We start from the raw sequence: 22,800 nt of genomic DNA on the forward strand, positions 1-22,800 counted from the left end.
CATGTAATGTATCGTTTGGTAGAGACTTCTGTATTTTTTTGTTTAGTATTGTTTTTGCTTCGTATTATTCCTTTCACTTTTCTACTGATAGCCCTGTGGTGCAGTGGGCAATATGAAGAACAGGGAGTAAGTCTCTGAGGTAAAGTCTGAAGAAACTGGACTTATCAAAAGTGTGATTAAATTGTTTTAAAAAAACTGCCCTCGTGCACTTGAAAGTGGAACAGCCCTCGTGGTCTTAGCAGGAATGCATCTCAAAGTCTATGTGAGATGCATTCCTGCTCTGTGTGTGTGTGTGTGTGTGTGTGTGTGTGTGTGTGTGTGTGTGTGTGTGTGTGTGTGTGCATTAAAATGTTTTTGTACCTAGATTACAAACCAGCCTATTTATTCTATTTATTGTCTTGTAATTCCTGATTATTTCCATATTTTTGCACAGCTCCACGCTATGATCTGTTTGACACTTAACACCAAAGGCAACTTTAGACTCAGCTCTAGGGCAAAGGCACAAATTCCCCCACGAGTCCTGTGTCAGAAAGTTAATTGCTTTCCAAAGTATTTATTTAGTTATTTATTTGCTATAAATTAAAACATTATTATAAAATAATTACAGATTTTGATACTGGATATCTATCCCAGAAATGTATTTGATTGGATTGATTCAGTCATATTGTTCTGCCTGTCAAGAAGTCTTTTCTTTAAAATGTCACTTAACAGGCTCTTCATGAGAGAGACGTCTTTCCTTCATGACAAAACCTTGATAGAATTTTAATTCTACCTTTAATGTTTGCCCCTAATTCTGATATGCTTCACTTATGCCTTTTTCAGGTGTTTCTTTTTTTCTTTTTTAATTAAGACGTGATCTGTCTGTTGAAAGTTGTTTCATTGTGGGAAAGAAAGTGGTTTCTGATATTTGATTTAATAGCATCTTATAATCCAATCAGGGCTAAAACGGCAAATAGTGCATCGTTTAAATAAAATTTAATTCAAAGAATTTCAGTCAGTTCAACCATTCATTCATTAATTAATTTTCTAAATGGAAAACATATAAGCCCTGCGATAAAACATTAATACCCAACAATCAAACAGTGGGAGTCTGTGCGAAAATCAAGACAAAGGCACTGATGTGGCTATTTCCAATCCAATAGAAGGCCAGGTCTTTCCACTGATCACCATTAAAAATGGACCAAGTCATTAGGGTGTTATATTCACCTTACATAGCCAACAGGCCCTGAGCTGAGTTAGAGCCAATTATCGTGTGCAGAGCAAAGGAATAATTAAAACAGCAAGGCTTTAAAGTGGGGCCTCCATGCTGGAAGCTGCATTTACATGTGTAATGAGGCTCAGGCCTCTCCTCCCCTTGATCCACAGACTCTTAACCACTTATAGCCCCCCTGTGCCTCTGCAGTACCACCAGTCTGTGCCTTTCTAGAACGTTGTCTGGTCTGATCTCCCTCACTCCCACCTCACTCTGTCTCCCATCTGTGAGAGCCCACATTAACCTTCAGCTCCTAATCACATAGAGATGATTAGTCTTCCAGCTAAAAAGATCATTGCTGGCTCCCAGCATTGTAAAAGAAAAGGTTTTTTAATGTTCTCATTAGAGAGAAAGGCAGTGAAATATTTCACATTGTAATTACAAACTAAAAGTACATGCACAAGACTGTGCTGTCTATCCATCCATCTCTTATTTCATTTTATTCATTTATTTTTACTATCATCCTGTGAGGTTGGCAAATGGCAGGAACATCTGTTCCTTTTCTTCCGTTTTCATTTTTTGTATTTTCTCTACAGAGTCTCTTTAAATTTTGTTATGGGAAGTTGAGTAGGCTGTAAGGATTGAAATTAATTGTTTAAAGCATTTTCAGCCTCACATTCATGCTCAAGGGTAACCAATGGGAGACATGCAGGAAACAATTTGACCTTTGTAATTTCCATGGATAATATAAAAATGGTTTCCTGTAGACACTGTGAGTCCCTACATATTAAAACATAGAGCAAGTGGTCTAAAAACCAATTTTGTTTTTGGATGTTTTATGATACGAGTTCAAATTTAAAGTATTTTTTCACAGATGAGTGCTTTTTAAATTTGTTTATTTGTTATTGTTTTTTATTATTAAGTTGGGTGCAGACATTTCACATTTTAGATCAGAAGTGTCAAGGAGACACAGACAGTTGGTCCACAACCAACCTGTTAACGTGTCCAATTCAGCTGCTGGATGGCTTTGCAAAGTGTCATTAAATTACTTATGTTACGTCCGACGTGGCAGACGTGTGGAGTTGTAGATTAGGACCGAAGATGCAGCTTGTGATGAGAGTGAACTTTATTTAGTAAGAAGGATGAAAAACAAACAGAAACGGCGAGGCAAGAATAAACTTAAACTGGAACAACTAACAAAACAAACCTAAAACCAAACCCAGAGATGTAGGGAGACACGGAGAGACAACGGAGGGAGATACGCAGGAAGATGGAGGAGAACAACACAGACGAACCAGTGACTACTAAGACAGAAGAAACGACTTAAATACACTCAGAGAAACACAGGGAGATTACACACAGGTGGGGGACACAGCTGGGAGTGATTAACATGACGAGAGCAGGGAGGCAAACTGAAAACACTCACATAAGACGCAGACCTTCACAATAAAACATACACGTAATGACTAGAGATGGACTGATCCAATATTACGTATCGTATCGGTCCGATACTGACGTAAATTACTGGATCGGATATCGGAGAAAAATAAAAAATGTAATCTGATCCATTAAATATCAAAAAAGCACCTCACAGAACTTTCGACACGTTGTAACTCTCCTCCTAACCGTAGCACGTCGGAGCAGTGTGCTCACGGGATAGAGCGGCTGTGTGTATTTGTAGCCTTGCTACCAATCCGGCATTTCATCTCTGAGGAAGTGATCCCAGAGAGGAGAGAAGTAAAGCAAGTGTGTAAGTTCATCTCTGAATGTTTGTAAAGCATTCCCGTGTTAAGCTTAACAACCTATATATGGAGCGACTGCCTCTTCTCTCCCCCTCCCTCTCCTGCTGCTACTTCAATTATGAAACTGATCAGTGATCAGCTGATCGGCTTTTCTGTCGCGAGTCCGTCTCTCTTGTTTGTTTATCTCCCACATTGCACCAGAAAGAGGAAACCAGCGGCTGAGCACGTTTAAGCTTGATAATCTGTTGTTAGAATTTATTTAATATTACTTTCTAGACCAGGATCCTTTACTACTTAGCTGACAGCTGGTAACTGTGCAGGGGCGGATCTAGCAAAGTTTAGCCAGGGGGGCCGATAGGGCATGAACAGGGAAAAGGGGGCACAAAGACATACTTTTCTTTCTTATTCTCATTTAAAATGTCTAGCTTTTATTAAATAATTATCTGAATCTTACACCCAAAGTTTTAATCTGATGTAAAATGAATAGAAGTCCATTACTGTATATAGTAACTATTAATGTCATGAATCGCTGTGCGGCAGGCAGGAGTTGGACCCAAAAGGCAGGCACGAAGTTTAAACACAAAGAACTCAGCTTTATTCGCTGGAAGGAGAAAGTCATACAAAGCAAACTAAACTGGAAACTCACAAACTAAACCCACAGAGAGACACAGGGAGATCCACACAGCATGAGGGACGACGCGACAAGCAAAGCAGGACACATTCACATAAGACACGGACCTTCAAAGTAAAACAGGAAGGATCACACAGAGACACGAACTTGACACAGTGGAGACAGCAACTAAGAAACACAGAGACATAAACCATAAGGCAGAGGACTCTAAGAACCGAAAGACACAGAGGGGGACTCAAACATGCAGACACAGACTTACACAGAACAGAGGGGACACAGAGAAACATGAAGGGCAAGGGATCGAAACTAGAAACCATAGAATAACTCACACAAGTACAATAATACAAACATCACAAAGAACTAAAAACGCTGGGTCAGGAGACCTAGGACCGTGACAATTAAGTCTAATATACTCTAGCAAGCTATAGTACTTTTTCCTTTGGGAAGGTACCATCTGTGCAGTCTGCAGTTCTGTTGAAGAAAGATGTTGAATCTATTTAATTATTCTTGAAAAATAATTTATTTCTGGGCATTTTTTTTCACACTGCATCAAATTAAAGTTGATTACGTCGATTAAGCATCATGAGGTGGGTGAGGGGTGGTTCCTTATTTTTTCGTTTTTTTTTTTTTTGCTGGGAGTTTTAGAGCCCTAGTAGTTAGGTTGCTTACTCTTTAAAATACCAGAATAGGGAGGATGGAGTAGGTTTAAGTTTATTAGATTGATCAGTATTGCTGAACTATGAAATATTTTGGGTGCAGTGCATTTTTTGCATACAGGTATAACAGAATAGCTTTAGTGGGTTTTTTTGGGTTTTTTTTTAACTTGAGTATGAACTTATACAAAAAGCAGCAAGATATTAAAAAAACAGTTTTATTGATTAAAAAACACACTATTCATATTCATATTCGGATTCATATCGGTATCGGCGGATATCCAAATTTATGATATCGGTATCGGACATAAAAAAGTGGTATCGTGCCATCTCTACTAATGACACAATACACAAACTTAACACAGACTCAGAGACGCGGACTAAACACGGAGACCTACTACACTAAGGGGATACACAAGCAGGGAAGACACCAAACAGAGGGAACACAACTAAACCCTAGAACCCCAAAGCAACAGTTGCTGTAATTGTGACAAAAAAATAAATAAATAAACAGAATCCAAATTGTAGGGTTCTATTGAAGCAAAGTGTTGTTGCCTAATGTGCTTGAAATACTTTGATGTCTGCTGCTTCCCAAGATGCACTTATTTATTCAGCAAAATAAGCTGCCAAAAGAGGAGCCTAGAGGTATAAGCATGACTTGACAGATGTGTAAAATGCAATTCAATTTTGTTCCAGCTCCCGAGAATGTTGTTAATCAATTTAGAAACTTGGACAGGCCAGCAGCTTTCAGAAAGAGAAGTAATTAAACATTTATTACTTTATCATGGAAGACAGAGATGTCAAACACAGTCGTGGTGTCATCTTTTGCCTAATGTATAAACGTCTAGATTCAGATAATGTGCACTTCATCCACTTCATCTGGAATCTTTTAGTGGTAATCTGAGGTTAGATCAGGTTACTGTTGTTTTGTTCAGTGTCTACACTGTTTGTTTGTGTTTTTTAAAGCATCACTTCACAGGGAGAATTAGAGCCAACATAACACCTGTTGTCGTGAAACTAAATCGACATCAAATAGTTTGGCTCAAGATTTGAAACTTTTCACAGAGGAGTTTTCTATCAGTTTCAAGTTGTCTTTTCAAATCAGCTAAACCCACATGCGTGGCAAACTTTATATCGAGTGATTGATAGCAGGTCTTGAGTATTCATAATTAAAGTAATTTATTTAATACCTAAATCATTTAGGCATACACTGTGCCATCAATCAATCCTATTATCAATTAAATGTACAGTACAGGGAGTGCAGAATTATTAGGCAAATGAGTATTTTGTCCACATCATCCTCGTCATGCATGTTGTCTTACTCCAAGCTGTATAGGCTCAAAAGCCTACTACCAATTAAGCATATTAGGTGATGTGCATCTCTGCAATGAGAAGGGGTGTGGTCTAATGACATCAACACCCTATATCAGGTGTGCATAATTATTAGGCAACTTCCTTTCCTTTGGCAAAATGGGTCAAAAGAAGGACTTGACAGGCTCAGAAAAGTCAAAAATAGTGAGATATCTTGCAGAGGGATGCAGCAGTCTCAAAATTGCAAAGTTTCTGAAGCGTGATCATCGAACAATCAAGCGTTTCATTCAAAATAGTCAACAGGGTCGCAAGAAGCGTGTGGAAAAACCAAGGCGCAAAATAACTGCCCATGAACTGAGAAAAGTCAAGCGTGCAGCTGCCAAGATGCCACTTGCCACCAGTTTGGCCATATTTCAGAGCTGCAACATCACTGGAGTGCCCAAGAGCACAAGGTGTGCAATACTCAGAGACATGGCCAAGGTAAGAAAGGCTGAAAGACGACCACCACTGAACAAGACACACAAGCTGAAACGTCAAGACTGGGCCAAGAAATATCTCAAGACTGATTTTTCTAAGGTTTTATGGACTGATGAAATGAGAGTGAGTCTTGATGGGCCAGATGGATGGGCCCGTGGCTGGATTGGTAAAGGGCAGAGAGCTCCAGTCCGACTCAGACGCCAGCAAGGTGGAGGTGGAGTACTGGTTTGGGCTGGTATCGTCAAGATGAGCTTGTGGGGCCTTTTCGGGTTGAGGATGGAGTCAAGCTCAACTCCCAGTCCTACTGCCAGTTTCTGGAAGACACCTTTTTCAAGCAGTGGTACAGGAAGAAGTCTGCATCCTTCAAGAAAAACATGATTTTCATGCAGGACAATGCTCCATCACACGCGTCCAAGTACTCCACAGCGTGGCTGGCAAGAAAGGCTATAAAAGAAGAAAAACTAATGACATGGCCACCTTGTTCACCTGATCTGAACCCCATTGAGAACCTGTGGTCCATCATCAAATGTGAGATTTACAAGGAGTGAAAACAGTACACCTCTCTGAACAGTGTCTTGGAGGCTGTGGTTGCTGCTGAACAGTTGATGGTGAACAGATCAAAACACTGACAGAATCCATGGATGGCAGGCTTTTGAGTGTCCTTGCAAAGAAAGGTGGCTATATTGGTCGCTGATTTGTTTTTGTTATGTTTTTGAATGTCAGAAATGTATATTTGTGAATGTGGAGATGTTATATTGGTTTCTGATGCTGGCCTATAAAGCTCTGAATGGTTTAGGACCAAAATACATCAATGACCTCCTGACCCAGTATGAACCATCCAGATCCCTCAGGTCATCTGGATCCGGTCTTTTATCAGTTCCCAGAGTCAGAACCAGACACGGAGAAGCTGCATTCAGCTTTTATGCTCCTTATATCTGGAACAAACTCCCAGAAAGCCTCAGATCAGCTGAAACACTCAGTTTATTTAAATCCAGGTTGAAGACTCACCTGTTCTCAGCTGCATTTGAATAAAGCACCAAATCCACACTTTAAGCTTAAATTTCAAAACTTACATTTAACTACTGATTTTATCTACTGTTCTGATTTTATCTGTTTTGATTTTATATACTGTTGTTTGTTTGTTTGTTTGTTTGTTTGTTTGTTTGTTTGTTTGTTTGTTAATTAATTAGTTAGTTTATTTGCTTGTTTTATTCAATTTTAAATCATGCTTTTTATTTGTTTTTGTTTCTAATGTCTCTGTAAAGCACTTTGAATCACCTTGTTGTTGAATTGTGCTATACAAATAAACTTGCCTTGCCTTGCCTTCACTGGTAAAAATAAATAATTGAAATGGGTATATATTTGTTTTTTGTTAAGTTGCCTAATAATTATGCACAGTAATAGTCACCTGCACACACAGATATCCCCCTAAAATAGCTAAAACTAAAAACAAACTAAAAACTACTTCCAAAAACATTCAGCTTTGATATTAATGAGTTTTTTGGGTTCATTGAGAACATGGTTGTTGTTCAATAATAAAATTATTCCTCAAAAATACAACTTGCCTAATAATTCTGCACTCCCTGTATTTGCTCTGTTTACCTTGAATTATACCACTATGGTTGCCTGTCCCTGCACAGACACATGCTAAGAAAAGGCATGCATACACACACCCACACACATGCTGTACACAGGCTGCACTGTCACACTCTTAATGTGTCAGATCAACCCCCGGTTTACTGCGCTAATGAAGAGCATTTCATTGTCTCCTGTTGTGTGCTCGGTTATCACCCAGTCTCGTTCACAGAGTGTCAGCTCCTTGGCTCAGGTCTAGCTTTTGGTGGAACCACAGAGAAAATCAGATTTACCTAAGCCTTTTAACTGCGGTTGGGTTTGATCCTATTTAAGAGTTGGCAATACAACGTGTGTGTGTGTGTGTGTGTGTGTGTGTGTGTGTGTGTGTGTGTGTGTGTGTGTGTGTGTGTGTGTGTGTGTGTGTGTGTGTGTGTGTGTGTGTGTGTGTGGTGGGGTTCGGTGCGGTGTGCTTGAAGGGAATAAAAAATGGGTGAAAGTGGCAAAGCAGCTTTTGCTTGGAGACACACCAGGGCCGTGACACAAAAATTGTTAAATAGCTTCTCACCTTTTATTTACAGAGCCTTCCTTTGCATCCTTCTTATGCAGGTTGATGTTCAGAGATTAAAGGAGAGGAAAAAAAACTTTCCATAAGCCTGAATTAAAGAGAAATACAGGGAAAACAACCACATACAAAATACAGGTTGGATTTACGGTTCTATCATGTAGAACACATGTGCACAACCTTGCCAAAAAGAAATGCATCCTTAATCCATTTCCAGAGGATCAGTTCCAGGTACATCTCCACAGTAAATATAGTTGTGTAGAGTCTTTTTTAGTGGAGTGTACATTTTTAAAAACGACTTCGATAGAAAATGAAACAACAAAGGGAAAATGTTGCCTGACGAGGAAAAGTTGGCACACTGCTATCAGTAATGTACAATAAGATGTAAGAAAGAAATAAGCACGTAATGTTACTTCAAAACACATTGCACTTAGTTTGACATAAATTCAGTGGCGCTGTTAAGGTGTCCTTCACTGTTTTATTGTTTATTCAAATATGAATGCATCTAAAAGACAAAATAAGGAATTAAAGTCCACAATCACAATGAGTGTAGACAGAGGAAACATAATACAATAAAATGCAAACAATGCAAGACACTGATGAGCCCTCAGTGACTATTTGTTAAACATTGCGAAATTCAATGAATTTCCTATAGTAAAAGATCCTGATGTCATTTAGAGATTTAAAAACTGCCTTTCTCTTTAAATTATAGTGTTGATTAATGACACCCTCCAATTATGATTTTGTTCCCACATCTTTGCATTTAGGATTTAACTGAAAGTGAGTTCATGTCTCAGAATGACTCTTAAGAGAAATTTAACGAAGGAAGTGCCGGCAATTTTCTGCCTACATCCCCAAACTCTCTCAGACTGCTGCTGTTCACCAGAGACACACATACTGTATGTAGACACAAAAATTAGATTTTTTTTTGAGGTAATATATTCCCTAACTCTGAGAAAAACAACACTTAATATTGTTCACAGCAAGCAAGTTTTAAAAAGGGGTACTGTTTGCCCTCTAAAATATGTGACAAAAGATTGTCTTTACATAGTTACAGCGCAAGCACAATGTCTACAGAATTCAAATGAAAACATTAAAAAAATTGTAAATCTGTTTTTAACTGTCACAGGCTTTCAAAATCTGAGTTAAACAGACTTGCATAACAGAACCATGCAAATCTATAAAATATAAAGGTTAAATTATCATAGCAAATAAACAAAGCCAATTTAGTAGTGTAAAGATCACTATTCAACACCCAAATTATGAATGAGTCTTAATGGTCTTATGATGTGATCCATTTTAACTACAATTGCCATTCGGGCCATGAATCACACAAAATAATACATACGTAACTTAATTTTATTAAGATTTTACAGGATTTAATTTACATTTAACATTTGATATTCTTGGTCCGTGTCCTGATTTGGCAATTTTCCCCAGTGTTCAGCACCTCTCTAAATGGCACATGACTGTGTTCATGCGCCATCCCTCACCCACCTCGTGGTATTTATCTGATTAAATGCAAAGAGACAGATATCATATAGTGCAATGTGTGCAGAAAAAAGGCTGGTTGGAAAGCCAAATACTAAGTGTGGCCTGGGGTAACAGAGCCCTGTCAGCTCTGCCATGCTGTCTTACAGTTGGCTGAGTGGGTCAATGCGACAGATCACCTCGGTTTGGCCAAAATATTGCCAACCTCTAACCCTCGAGGACTGAGTTTGAAATAGCTAAATGCTAAGCCTGCACTCACATAGCACACATATGAGCACATTGTTCACTCACTTTATGGATATGCATAAAGGACTAAGACAAAAACATGCAAGCACACATCAGATATAAAGGAGGAATTGGTAAAACAAGGCGTAAACCAGCAGAGATGAGGAAAAAAACCACAGGAAAATACAGACAGACTCATAGTTTTGCCAGTGCTTCACGAGTAGGAGACTGAATGAATCATCTATTCTACTTACCAAATGCCTCTTCCTTTTGTCTTTCAAATGTGAATGTTGAATCAGATGAACCAGCAGACTTGACAGACTGAATATTCACAGTTTCCTTTTTTTCCCCAAATTAACCTTGTCAGTGTTTACAGCATCAAGGTCTTTGTGCATTCAGTACAACTTTCTTTTCTTCAGGCAGAAAGTCTGGATGTCAAATGATATTTGTCACTGCATCTAAAATGTTAAATTAGCTTTTTTTGTAACTAAACGAATAAAATGAATATACTTAATTTCTGTAATTTTTCTGGAGAGCTTAGCTTTTATTTGCAGGAACACATGAGGACACTTGTCAGCATAATGTCATAATGATTGAGTTAAACCATTTAAATCAGACACTCAAAAAAGGCAGACAGTCAGTACTATAGTTTTTCTTTTGAGGGCAATTCAGATTTTTACCTCAAAACCTGGTAAGTGAATATATTTTAACAACACTATGTTAGGGCACACCTTGCTAGTAACAGATCGGGCTTTGTGCCTTCAGAACTGCCTTAATTTTCAGCAAGATGCTGGAAACATTCCTTAGACTTTGACATGATAGCATTACACAGTTGCAGTAGATTTGTCAGCGAATATCCATGATGCACATTTCCCATCTAAGGTGCTCTACTGGATTGAGATCTGGTGACTGTGGAGTCCATTTGAGTACTGTGAACAAGGAATGGGAATGGATAAGAATTTAGTAATTCTGATTCTATTATTGATATCACTTACTGATTCGATTCCTCATTGATTCACTTTGACAATGACCACCATTGCTAAGCTGCATACGAAAGACATTACATTGATACAATGTTGTTGCATGTTTGTTGTGATCAGTGTTCGGATCTCTACTCAGAAAAAGTAATTATTACACACATTACACTGAATGCGTTTCCCTAAAAGTAATGCAGTATGTTAATTACACCAAGAAAAATTTATTCCTCCACTTTACCATCGCAGTGTTGTGCAATAAAAATAAAAGTTATGTCCATATCCACACTATATACTGCAATGCCATTTCCCTCCTCTGGCACACAACCCGAAATCGGATGGATAAACAAGCAGACTAGCAAATTCAAAAAATTGGATGCTGGGTACCGGTTTTCTACAAGAACCAGTTCACGATTTTTCTATGGTGCCAGTTAATATTACTTTTTATTTTTCGCATGCATCTTTTGACAGTCTAGTCTGGCCATGCAATGTGACTCAAGTTTTGCACAATGCATTGAGTCAGTTTAATTCTACGCTGGGCAACAGGAGAATGCTTTTCACCACTCAGAATAATGGATGCATTTGAAAACGCACCGCTGATGCTTGCAGTGAATTCCAGGCTTCAGAGATGAACCCAGCACTACACATTTTAAGTAGTTCAATGTTTATTTATTTATTTTTTTCATTACCCTCCCCACTGCCATCATGAAATGGCTGATTTCTACTGTGAATGAGAAAGCCTCCTCTGCCTCACAACCTTCACCGTTCAGACACCTATAGTGTAGATGGGGTGTACTTTTGGGAAGTCTCCCCCTGTAGTTTTCCAGAGATGCAAGAGATTTAAGGGGGTCAGGAAAGGGGACTGCTAGATAGAAATCTAATTAGGTGATTGTGCTTGAGGGAGCTTCACTAGCTGCTCGATAAACTCCCACACACTCCTCTCTCATTTCTCTCCCTCACTTTACACTCTCTCCCTTGGCACTTAGTTTCCACTCACCCTGCGATGCTGCAAGAGAGTCCCCCCCACTGAGGGCACAGTCACAGAAAGCAGATCATGGCTCATTTACTACATCGTCACTGTTGTTCATATTCTTCAAATAGAGGAGTAGATTCATCCCCCGGTTGATTATAAAGTTATTGCTTATAGTGTCTTCTCTTTGCTCATTATTCTTTTACCTTCAGAGAGAAATAAAGTTGACAGTGCTTCAGAGAACGATGAGAAGAAACTATCATCCCGTTTTGGCATACAACACTGAACTGTATTTTTCATAGATCACTGTGTATATGTGGTAGTTTTTGCCCTATGTCACTGTGTCTATGTTATTGTGTGAGAAGACACACACACGTAAAGATTTTATTGCCGGTCAAAATACTCTGTGAAATACAAATGTCTTTAGAAAAGGGGATGTTTGTCCCTTTTTGAATTTTGTTTGGCCTTTGCTCTTCTTTAAATTCTCATATTAAACGAATCGAAGTGTGATTATAGAAGAAATCAAAGATTTAAAACAGCAGTGCAAACATTTGAGCCATGGTTTACAGTATTTTCATGAAATAATTTGCAATTCATGATTAAAGCAGTCATATAACTCTGATGGTGACAACATGCCGACTGTGGCATGGATGTTTGTACCAACACTGGCAATGTTTGTCATATTCAAAGTGTGTAGGAAACTTTAGTCACGGTGCTCCAATCAAGAAAGCAAATGAGATGGCATTGCTCATTTTTCCACATCATTGTGGAAAAGAAGATATCAAAATATCTTGGGGTTACATTAAACATCATTTACATTTAGAGTATGTATAAGGTTGGATCCTGGCATTATAGCTTAAGAGTTTTTTGTTTGTTTCTTTTTTCTTAACTCTAGATCCACGAATGACCCCATTTTTAGAACGCTTCTCTGAAGCACTTATTGTTGCTAGGTTACAAAACCGTCTTCTTCGATGTTAGATTGTAAATTACTAGTTTGTCAGTGACAGCTAGAATCAGTTTCTTCTTCTGGCACTCTGGACAGTATTGATATTGTAGGTCCCACCTCTTCTTGGTTTTGATTGGTTAGGGAGAAAGAAGTGACACTGATGAGTGCTGTCATGCTGAACTATATCCAAAATTGTCCTATTTTCAAACTGACAATACAAAACACTGTGTACTTTAGTGTTTTTTCACCAAAGACAGCTACAGAAGATTTGTATCCTCTGATACTGTCACGGTCTCGCTGGCAGACCGTGGGGATGTGGGGAAAGGAGGACCCAAAATGCAGGACTCTACAGTGCAACAGTGTTTATTTACAGTGGTGACAATCCGAACAACAATAAATCCCCCCGTGCGATCCCAACTCCCGTTCCGTGTCTTCTCCTTTATCCCGTGCTCCGTGCTCTGTCTCCGTTCCCTGTGTACTCTCCGTGTGCTGCCTCCTGGTCGCCACAATTCCTCCTGAGGAAACACGCATACCAAAGGCAGCCGTGAGTACAAAACCTAACAGTAGACTTGCACTAACCTTGCACAATACACTTAAGACTGACGGGAAGTCACTCAACGATCCAGCGTCGAGGAGCTCTCAGCCACACTGTTTTGAAGCTCCTCTGACGAGGCTTGATCGGCGCCAGGTGTGTGTGGATTCCTGGGTGGGACCGGTCAGCTGGCAGGGCCACACCCACCAGGCCTAAAAGTGCCTGCCACGACCGCACCCTCACATACACAAGCACACACCCCTAAACACCTGACAGTACACCAACACGGAAAAACAGGACAGCAGACACAACCATAATAACAACAACCACAATAATAATAATAATAATAATAATAATAACTACAATAGTAGTCCACACTGCTCACGGACCCCGAATCCCTGGAACTGGGTCCGTGACAGATACTGTGCAAAAAAACTTTTCAATTTTCAATTCAATTTTGTTTATAAAGCGCTAAGTCAGCTCAAGGCGCTTTATATTGTAACAAAAAGACAATATAATAACACTGAGGAAAAAAGCATGCCCTGTGGGCATAGAACCTCATTCTACATGTCTAAGCTACCACACACATGTAATGCCGCTCTTAATGCTTCTTGACATTAACTTGCAAAGCTGCATGTGACTCAGTATGATCTCACATTAAACAGACTTGCCAGTGCCCTAGAAAGTCTGTGTTATGTCTGATTGTGTCTGAGTTAAAAACAGTAAAGGTAAATTGTTCTGGGAGTTTTATCTGGGCACTGCAGACCGTAACCAAGCACTCACATTGCTCAACCAAACTGTATTTCGAGGAGTGTGCCCGTATCTGATATGGAGAGGCTCACGGTGTGTGGCGGACGTGAGAAAGGCAAACTGCAGACGATATCCTGATATGATTCTCTTGACACTGGCTCATGTGTAAAAAATGTTGAATATAAAATGTGGGATTTGAGTCGTCTCATAATATGCTTTCATTTTTTTAATCACATTTTATGAGTACAGCCACTATTTCATAGTCCATGTGTTTCTATAATTTGTGAGTGGAGATTTTGCACCACACTGAGGAAGAAGCAGTGATTTAGTCTGAAATCATGCTGTAGCATTTTGTAATTACAAAGTAAGGCATATTTTCCAAAACAGCCTCCCTGAGCTGTTAGTATGACTAAGCCTGTTCTGTGTTTGTGATGCAACGTCAATCCTGAGATGCTGTTTATTGTGAAGGCACAATTGTGGCCCGGAAGTGTGCTCAGCAGTAGCTTAGTCACAGTAATGCATAGCCATCACTCACGCTCAAAGAGTTCTGTGCAGTGCCATAAATGAGGCTCTCTCACAGATGGGCAAATTGAGCTTAAAATCACACAATGAAGCAGATGACTTTATATGTGAACCACAAGGATTACATCTACAATAATATTGTTTGAATAATCAATTTACAGATGATGAATGAAGGACGCATTTTTGTAAAAGGATGAAAGGGAGACACTTTGTAAAAGATAAATGTAAAGGACAAGCAATTAGAGAAAAAGGTAATCACCGTGACAAACAGTGAGAACAGGCCAAAGAGGCATACGGGTGAAGAGAAAAGACAGAAGGGTTTAGTTCAATAAAAAAAAAAACTCTTTAACATTTTTCTGCACCTGTATCCTGCATCTAAAAGAAGAGACTAACAGCTGAGTAATGGCTTGATTCATTTCTCTTGATCTTATCTGATCCTGCGTGCTTTTCTGAAACCAGACAAAGGAATTACAACTGTCGAACACCTGCTTTAATCATTCTGAAAAATGCCTCACTTAAGAGTTCTGGAGGTTGTTTGTCGTGTGTGTCTCTACTGATTTTGAACTCTCTGTGTGTGTGTGTGTGTGTGTGTGTGTGTGTGTGTGTACATGTACCCGTCACCTAGTACAAGATAAAACTTGTCTGCCTCAACACTAGGGCTGCCACGATTAGTCGACTAGTCACGATTACGTCGACTATCAAAATCGTCGACGACTGATTTAATAGTCGACGCGTCGTTTGAAGCTTTGTAAGATCCCAAAAGATGCAGGAATGAGTAGCAGGATTTAAGAGTGTAATAACGGACTGAAACAGAAGATGGCAGCACTGCATGTACAACGATGCCAGCTGCCGTTAAACCCCGAAGAAGAAGCTGTGTCCCAGAATTCATAGCGCGGCCCTGCTCAGTTTCCAACAATGGCGGCAGCTAGTTAGTTTTAATGTTACTCTTATTATTCTTTCTGGGTCACAAAATACACGTTTAACATATTTTTAGGCGAGAATGTAGCTGTGGAAACCTCAAATATCTGCTCAGTTTATCAAGACACCGCATATTTTCAAAAGCGCTCCGACGTTTTCGGAGACGTCTGTTACCCACTAGCTCGATAGCTAGCCGGGGGCAAGGCTCACTAGAGCTGTGAGAACACCGGACTCCCGGCAAATCGTTTTCAAACCCACCGCCGTCTTTCGCTAGTCAGGTTAAACATGATATATGAGTCACTTAGATAACTTAAAAATGTTATTGTTTGGCTTTTTTAGTATTTTATTTGTTCCTGAGTAAATCGGTTTGGCTGAGATTAAAGTTATAGTTTTTACACAGCTGAATAAACGTCAAGCAGACAGCTGATTATCAGAAGTGTGAGATGCTCCAGAATTTACTCCGGTGTCCTGTTATATTTTAGATAGCAAGGAGTTTATTAAACTTCACCGAAACAATCTGCAAATTTCATTAAAATTTAATAAACTATCATCTTTTCTTTATTTTTAGTTAGCACATACCTTAAACACTTAAAGCTGTAAGCTAATGCTAGTTATATAAGAGCAGATGCTGCTGGTGCAATAAGCTGTACGTTTTACGTCCAATGGATCTGATTAGTCGACTAATCACAAAAATAATCGGTGACTAGTCGACTATCAAAATAATCGTTTGTGGCAGCCCTACTCAACACCAACAGAAACAATATTGCAAAAAATAACCCCACTATAAAGGCTAAAATAAATTTGCTGGTCTTTTTACAAGGTTCTACAAAAATTATAACAGTGGTGGACTTCAGGAGATATTGCCTGTTCCACATTCCTTTCTCAACCATTTACATTTTATATGTATATTTTTAATCATTTGTTTTATGCAATGATTTTCTGCCTAGACACTTTATCTCTGTCATATAATGCGGTGTTTTGCAACTAAGTGCAGAGTGTCGAGCATAAGTCCTAAATCTTTAAAGAATGTAGATTAGGTCAGAGGGAAGCTGTGTTTGCAATCAGAATGATGCTGCTGATGATGACTGAAAAAAATGAGTATTTGTTGGTTTGTTTGTTTGTTTTTGTAATTTTATCAGAACCACTGAAGTTGATTGCAAATCAAACAATTAAGATGTGATGAGGCTTAAAATAATCATCCACATACTCACATATGTTAAATGTTCATTTTTTTCCTTCTTCTTCCTGTTAAAAGGGAGTTTTTTCTTCCCCCTGTCACCAAGTGCTTTCTCACAGGGTCTCATCTGGTTGTTGTGGATTTCTCTGTATTATTGTGTGATCTTTAACTTCAAGCAACCTTTGTTGTGATGTAGTGATAGGGCTGGACTGGTAATCAGGCATACTTTGCATCTTCCAATGGATCAGTATAATTTATTTTTCTCTTTGTTGACATAATTAAACAGTCTACAGGTCGGCTTGAAGGGCTGGCACTACAAGCACTGACACCTGCCCATTGGTTAATTTTCATTACTGACACTGGCTTGCCCCATAAAATCTCTTAACTTGACCGGCCCCTCCACTACCTTTCCTGTATGCTCATGCACCTTGTTGAATAAAGTTTAGTGGCCATTGAGAACTGCTGGAGGGATAGCAGTCCCAACAAGAGACCGAGGAAGGTGCAATTAATTTTAATATTTATTTAATATTAAAGTGCAGAAATCACATGGATGGGCATAATAGAGAAGGGAGAGATTCAAGAGATTAAAAAAAACTTTTTAAGATAAGTGTGGTTCAAACTGTGACTCATCTGACTAAGTGTGGGTTGTATGAAATCAGTTATTATGAAAATATTTACATCATTTAGTTAATGGCAGCTGGAAGACATGGCTAAGATAACATGCATTAATATAAAAAGAAGGGTGAATAAATAACTTAAGTTATATCACACATGCATCACAAATATTTTTCATCTAGTGCCATCGTAACATCCATGTCATGTAGATCATTTTGACATTTATTTTGAACAAACAAGTTTGAAGAGGTACTGTTTTGTCTGCAGCGTTTTTGGTTTATTTTATTTACCTAAACCCAGTGATTGTTTTGCAATAAACAAAGATGAAGATAATCAAAATAGTAATGACATGGTCTTAGAGGTTGTGTACTGGCAGAGGAAACACAGAAACAGAGCCGATGGATGTGATGTGAAAATATCATTTATCAGCTCGTGGTTTCATGCTGGCTGTGGAGTAATAGGATGAGAGGAAGATGAATTGTCACTGAGGGCCCCATGTTAAGGTGAAAGGATCTCCAGGGGCTGTTTGATGTCTGTTCAGCTCACAGTGAATCCTATCTCACCTTATTGTATCCACACAGAGTTCTCAAAATTGGATCACAGTTGATTTTTATCTTTGAATGTGGATCACTATTATTGCATTAGATACGAGAACTACACCCCCACCTAGTCTGTCTTTCTTTCTGTTCTCCTACACATTTCCATTTTGACTTTACTCCTTCTTAGCACAAATATGGCAACATCAGAGAGTGTCTCTGACTCTGGCTCTTTTTTTCTGTTCTTAGTTCTTTTCTCTTTTTAGTGAGATATTTTATGCCAGTTTTGCATTTCTACCATAAGACTTTTTTTTATTATTTTGCTGTGTCAACTTTCTAGAAAGGATTTTTTTTCAGTCTCTTTGCAACTGTAGTCCCTTTAAACTACTCTGTTATATCGGACGCTTTCTTAGTCTGTTGCATCCAAGTACACTCGTTCCACATCAGTTTCTCGTTTATAAAAGAAATATTTGAAATGCAAAGTGTTTTTATATATACATTTATTTGAAATGGGTAGAAAAGTCTTAACATCTGTGCCTTCTTTCTTGTTACTTTATTTCACTTTTTCTTCTTTGCTTTCCTAAGTTAATTCACACCATCAGTGTGGTGGATAGGGACGAGCCACAGTCTGGACATCGTTTCTACTTCAATCTTGCCCCTGAAGCCTCCAGCAATCGGTACTTCTCCCTGTTGGATTTGAAAGGTAAGAGGGTAGAGATCCTAAATTAAAGTTATGTGTGAATAAGCATTCAGTATTTGTGCAGCTATGCCGATAAGATTATCAGCATTATTGAATTTTTAGGTAATGACAGTAAAAGTAGGAGTCCTGTCTATGACCAGGTGTTATATTTGTTATGAGTGAGTTTAAGGATTTGGATGTGCACAGGTGTGACATATCTATAATGAACTGATACTTATCACCATAATGAAGTGATAATATTAATAATATTTTATTATTAATAATTGACCCCTATAAGGTCCAAGTGATGAGGAAAAGTAACAAAAAGTATCCAGGTTGAAAAAAAAGGAGACAAGGAGGCACAATTGCTAACTTAAAAGTTTGTATTATTTTTTCTTACTAAATAAATTGAAAGAGACGGACAAGCCACTATCGCCTTTTAAAGACAGGAAACAACTAAACCAGAGTTTTTTCACTGAATTATAAAGTAAATCAAAAAGGCTGAATCACCAAAACAGACACTCCTCTTCACAGAGCAGGACTAAGCAACCACCACACACAGCTCTCTAGCTACAAACCAAAAAGGCTCTCTGGCACTCGAGTTCTGGCTTTAAGTAGTCTGGCACCTAAGGGGGACAGGCAGCAGGACACTCGCATACATAGACCCTGCAAGGACCGTACCACTATATAGAAATTTGGTGAAATCCATTTTTAAAAATGCACCTTAAGACAATGTTTACTTAAAAGACTGTTGCTCAAAAAACTTTGTGAAAATATAAATTTAAATACATAATTACAGTTTCTGCGTTATTTTAATCCAGTGCCAGATGGTTGATGTTTTTAACATAAAATAACCGATAAAGTTAACTGCCAGAAGACAAGTTGTTTGAGATGTTTTTTACGGTGTAGGGAAAATTGTGTATTTTTTGTGTGATTAGACCTTTGTCTCATAAAAGGGAGATATTTCTATTATTATTTTTTGGATAAACACCAGCTGTTACGCTCCTGCTAGTTGGGAAAAATATCATTAGAAGATATTGCATGCCAGTATGTGGATGATTCTCTGCATTTTAAAAAAGTATTTTTATGGTTTTATGGTATATCTCATAAACTGCAGAGTTGTACCGTGACTATATTTTTTTCAAAGCCTTTTATATAAATGTTTAAGCTTTGGAATATCTTTCACATTTGAACACTTTAACAGTGGATTTTTTTCTCTATTCCTCAAATGATGACTTTTTTTTTTTCAAATATTGTGTTGAACATAAAATTTATACCTACCTGCAAAATGTAAGGAAACATTAAAATCAGTGTTCCCCAGTGATGACTTTGCTTTGTCAGGAAGATGAGCTTCTCCATGCCTGTCTGTGTTTTTGCAAATGCACTTGCAGATCCGTCGTTTAGATATGTGTACCTAAGTGAATGTGACAACTGGCTAAATCAAGATTGATCTGACACCAGGAAAATGTCAGGGGAGCAGCCGGAGCCACAGAAATGTCACTGTAAAGGAGGCAGCAAGGTCTGCTGCAGTTCCGCTCGCTTAAATGTGAATCCAACAAATATAACACAATAATAAAGATACAGACACTGGGGACAGCAGAAGTATACCACAAGTGTTTTTCTGCCTTTTCACAAAAAAATGCACACTTACACACACATTGGAGAATCATAAAGGTTATCAGTGTCTGCTTACAATATCTGCCTTCTATGTAGGTGATTATGGAAACTGGTAAATAATCACAATACATATATTCTTAGATGTAATGTCACCCTATTTCCCTGGAAAAAATACACAACTTTCATATATAAATATATATATGTAGCCTACAAGCCCACAAACAACACCTCAGAACATGTATATGTTTTGATGTGAGGCAAACAAAATACCACTCAGACTTTTGATTCTTCTACCCCTCTTTTTTACACTGCCTTTTTTTCATGGACACATTTGTCAGCTTGTCACTTTCAATCTGTCACTTCTCTTCCTTATCATGGCCTCACATTGCGTTCTGTCTCCAAGTCTTGACACACAATGATGAAAAGGCATTTTTTTCATGTTGGTAAACTCTTTGAAGTTGTTGCTGGTCGTCTGTAAAGCAAAACCTTATCTCAACAAATATAATTTGCTGCTACATGACAAACTGCCTTCATGTTATGGGTGAAATGCCCCGTAGCATGCTAAAAAGATACATAAGACAAATTTAAAAGGAAAATAAAAATACACATTTTGTTATAAAAAAGAATTGAAAACTGAATCCTAATCTAATTATCCTTCCGGATACAGAAATTAAACGATACGTGGTGTGGGGGTGTTTTAAAGTTTTCAGAGGCATACAGTCTCAGACTGTTGTGTTCATTTGGACTGGCAAATTAAGTGATCAATTACATTGTTACTGTTGGATACAGACTGTAGCAGATGCAGGGAGAATCTTTTCCGTGCAGCAGTGGAATGGAATGCTGTGTTAAAGTCAAAAGGACAAATTGAGGTGTAGGCTTCCCGTACTTAAACGGTAATATGAAAATTGTTCTACATGTGTCAGAGGAGCTCCAAGACAACACGAATAACAGTGATATACGTTTGAAGAGATGAATTACTTGCTATCCTCTATGCAAGTATACCCACGAAGCCACTCTGACTCTATTTGTCAAAGCCTCATCCTGTATTCTGACTTACATTTATCTTTGTCTCTGGCAGAGAGCTTGTACATACACAAGTAAAGTTTAATTTCACACAGTGGCTTTCACAGTGATTTCCTCTCCTCTTGTTGTTTGCTTTTGAAAAAGAAGATACATGTTAAATGTTAATGGCATAAAAGCAGTTTATTTTACCATAAAAGTTTAACCTCAGGTTAAACTTGACATTCTTTATCTGGAAACCTTGGACTGTGCACCGACTAAAATTATTTATTCTACTTGAGTTACTTCTATTTGGAATTATTGTCAACTTTCAAGTCTTGAAAACTATAATTATTTATTTAAGTTTGAGTGAACAACACTTCTACAAGTAGTTCTTTTACTGCTTTTCTCAGTGCAGATGTAAGTACACCCATATGGAAAAGAAATAGTAAAAACTTGTATGTGATTACTCATGAAAGTGGCCACTTTCATGAGTAAATCATATAAGGCTTACATGATTTACTCATGAAAGTGGCCACTTTCTCATTACTTTCATACATTGTTTTAGTAAGTATCCAAAACATACAAGTTTCATTATATAATTTTTCAAGGGATCTTATATCTGTTTTCACTCTTATATGCTTTTCATACAAGTTTCACACAAGACAGATACAAACTTTATAAGATTTATGTATATCTTTTCCATATGGGCAAAGTAGACAAAAAACCACAACAGTGATAATAAACTTACTGATTTGAGTTCCATGAAATTTACTGAAGGCTAGTAAAAGCTAGACACTATCAAGGAGACATAGATGGTATTATTTATCATAAAGACACTAATATGTGTTTCTCTGCTTTACCTTCTCTCTGATCCCAACCCATATCTGACCCAGACAACACAGCTGGCATCCGGACTCAGCGGTCAGGCTTTAACCGCCATGAGCAGAACGTGTACTTCCTGCCTATTCTAGTGGTTGACAGTGGGCCTCCCTCCCTCAGCTCCACAGGCACCCTGACCATTCGTGTTTGCGGCTGTGACACAGGTGAGTGCTGCTGTATGAGCTGCACCATTACTAACATTATCATCACTGTCACCTTCTGCAGAAGCGGGAGTGCTAAAAGGTCATCTACATGCCAAACAACAAAATAACACAAGGGCATAAATTTGCATCAAAATGGTCCTCTACAGAGATTTCACACTCTTAAAATCATAATATATACATGATAAAAGACATTTTCTTTACAAGATGAGGCTTTGACAAACTGCTTGTGTTGAATTTGCAAAGTAAATGCTCCTTTTATGTTTTATAATGCAGATGGAGCCATCCAGTCCTGCAATGCCACAGCCTATGTAATGAGTGCAGCTCTCAGTCCTGGGGCACTTATAGCATTACTGGTGTGCATGCTTATACTAATAGGTAAGCAAGTGAATGTTCTTATAAATGCATGGAAGATGAATGTATTGCTGTATGTTGAATTTTTGTATGGATTCATTCGTTTGCTTTTTTGCTGTAATGCTTAGTTTGGGATGGTTACTTTGAGATTCAGTGGAATCACAGTGGGATCAACTAGTTGACAGCTGGGCCTAAAGACATCAATTCAAGCTCAGTGCCTTTTTGTCATTAATTCCTACAGTCATGTTACCTTTTATTGGACTGGTCAGTTTTATATTTAATCCATATATAATTGAACTGAAAATGCAT

General features: G+C 38.3%; 2 protein-coding genes across 7 annotated transcripts in view; both read left to right on the forward strand.

The window, feature by feature from the left end:
- The window catches only part of LOC309706849 (uncharacterized protein), a 464,381-nt gene that overhangs the window by 223,598 nt on the left and 217,983 nt on the right, over positions 1 to 22,800 (forward strand). The gene's annotated exons all lie outside the window — the stretch shown is intronic.
- cdh22 (cadherin 22) overlaps positions 1 to 22,800 on the forward strand; it is a 193,406-nt gene that overhangs the window by 163,824 nt on the left and 6,782 nt on the right. For all 6 annotated transcript variants that reach the window (XM_082533757.1, XM_082533756.1, XM_082533755.1 and 3 more), the window contains 3 exons: positions 18,385 to 18,502; positions 21,991 to 22,140; positions 22,414 to 22,515. In XM_082533757.1, the coding sequence (XP_082389883.1) occupies positions 18,385 to 18,502; positions 21,991 to 22,140; positions 22,414 to 22,515 (370 nt within the window). The remainder of the gene's footprint in view (positions 1 to 18,384; positions 18,503 to 21,990; positions 22,141 to 22,413; positions 22,516 to 22,800) is intronic.

This window comes from Aulonocara stuartgranti (assembly GCF_965226115.1).
Source record: "Aulonocara stuartgranti genome assembly, chromosome: 5".
In the NCBI taxonomy this organism is placed as follows: Eukaryota; Metazoa; Chordata; class Actinopteri; order Cichliformes; family Cichlidae; genus Aulonocara; species Aulonocara stuartgranti.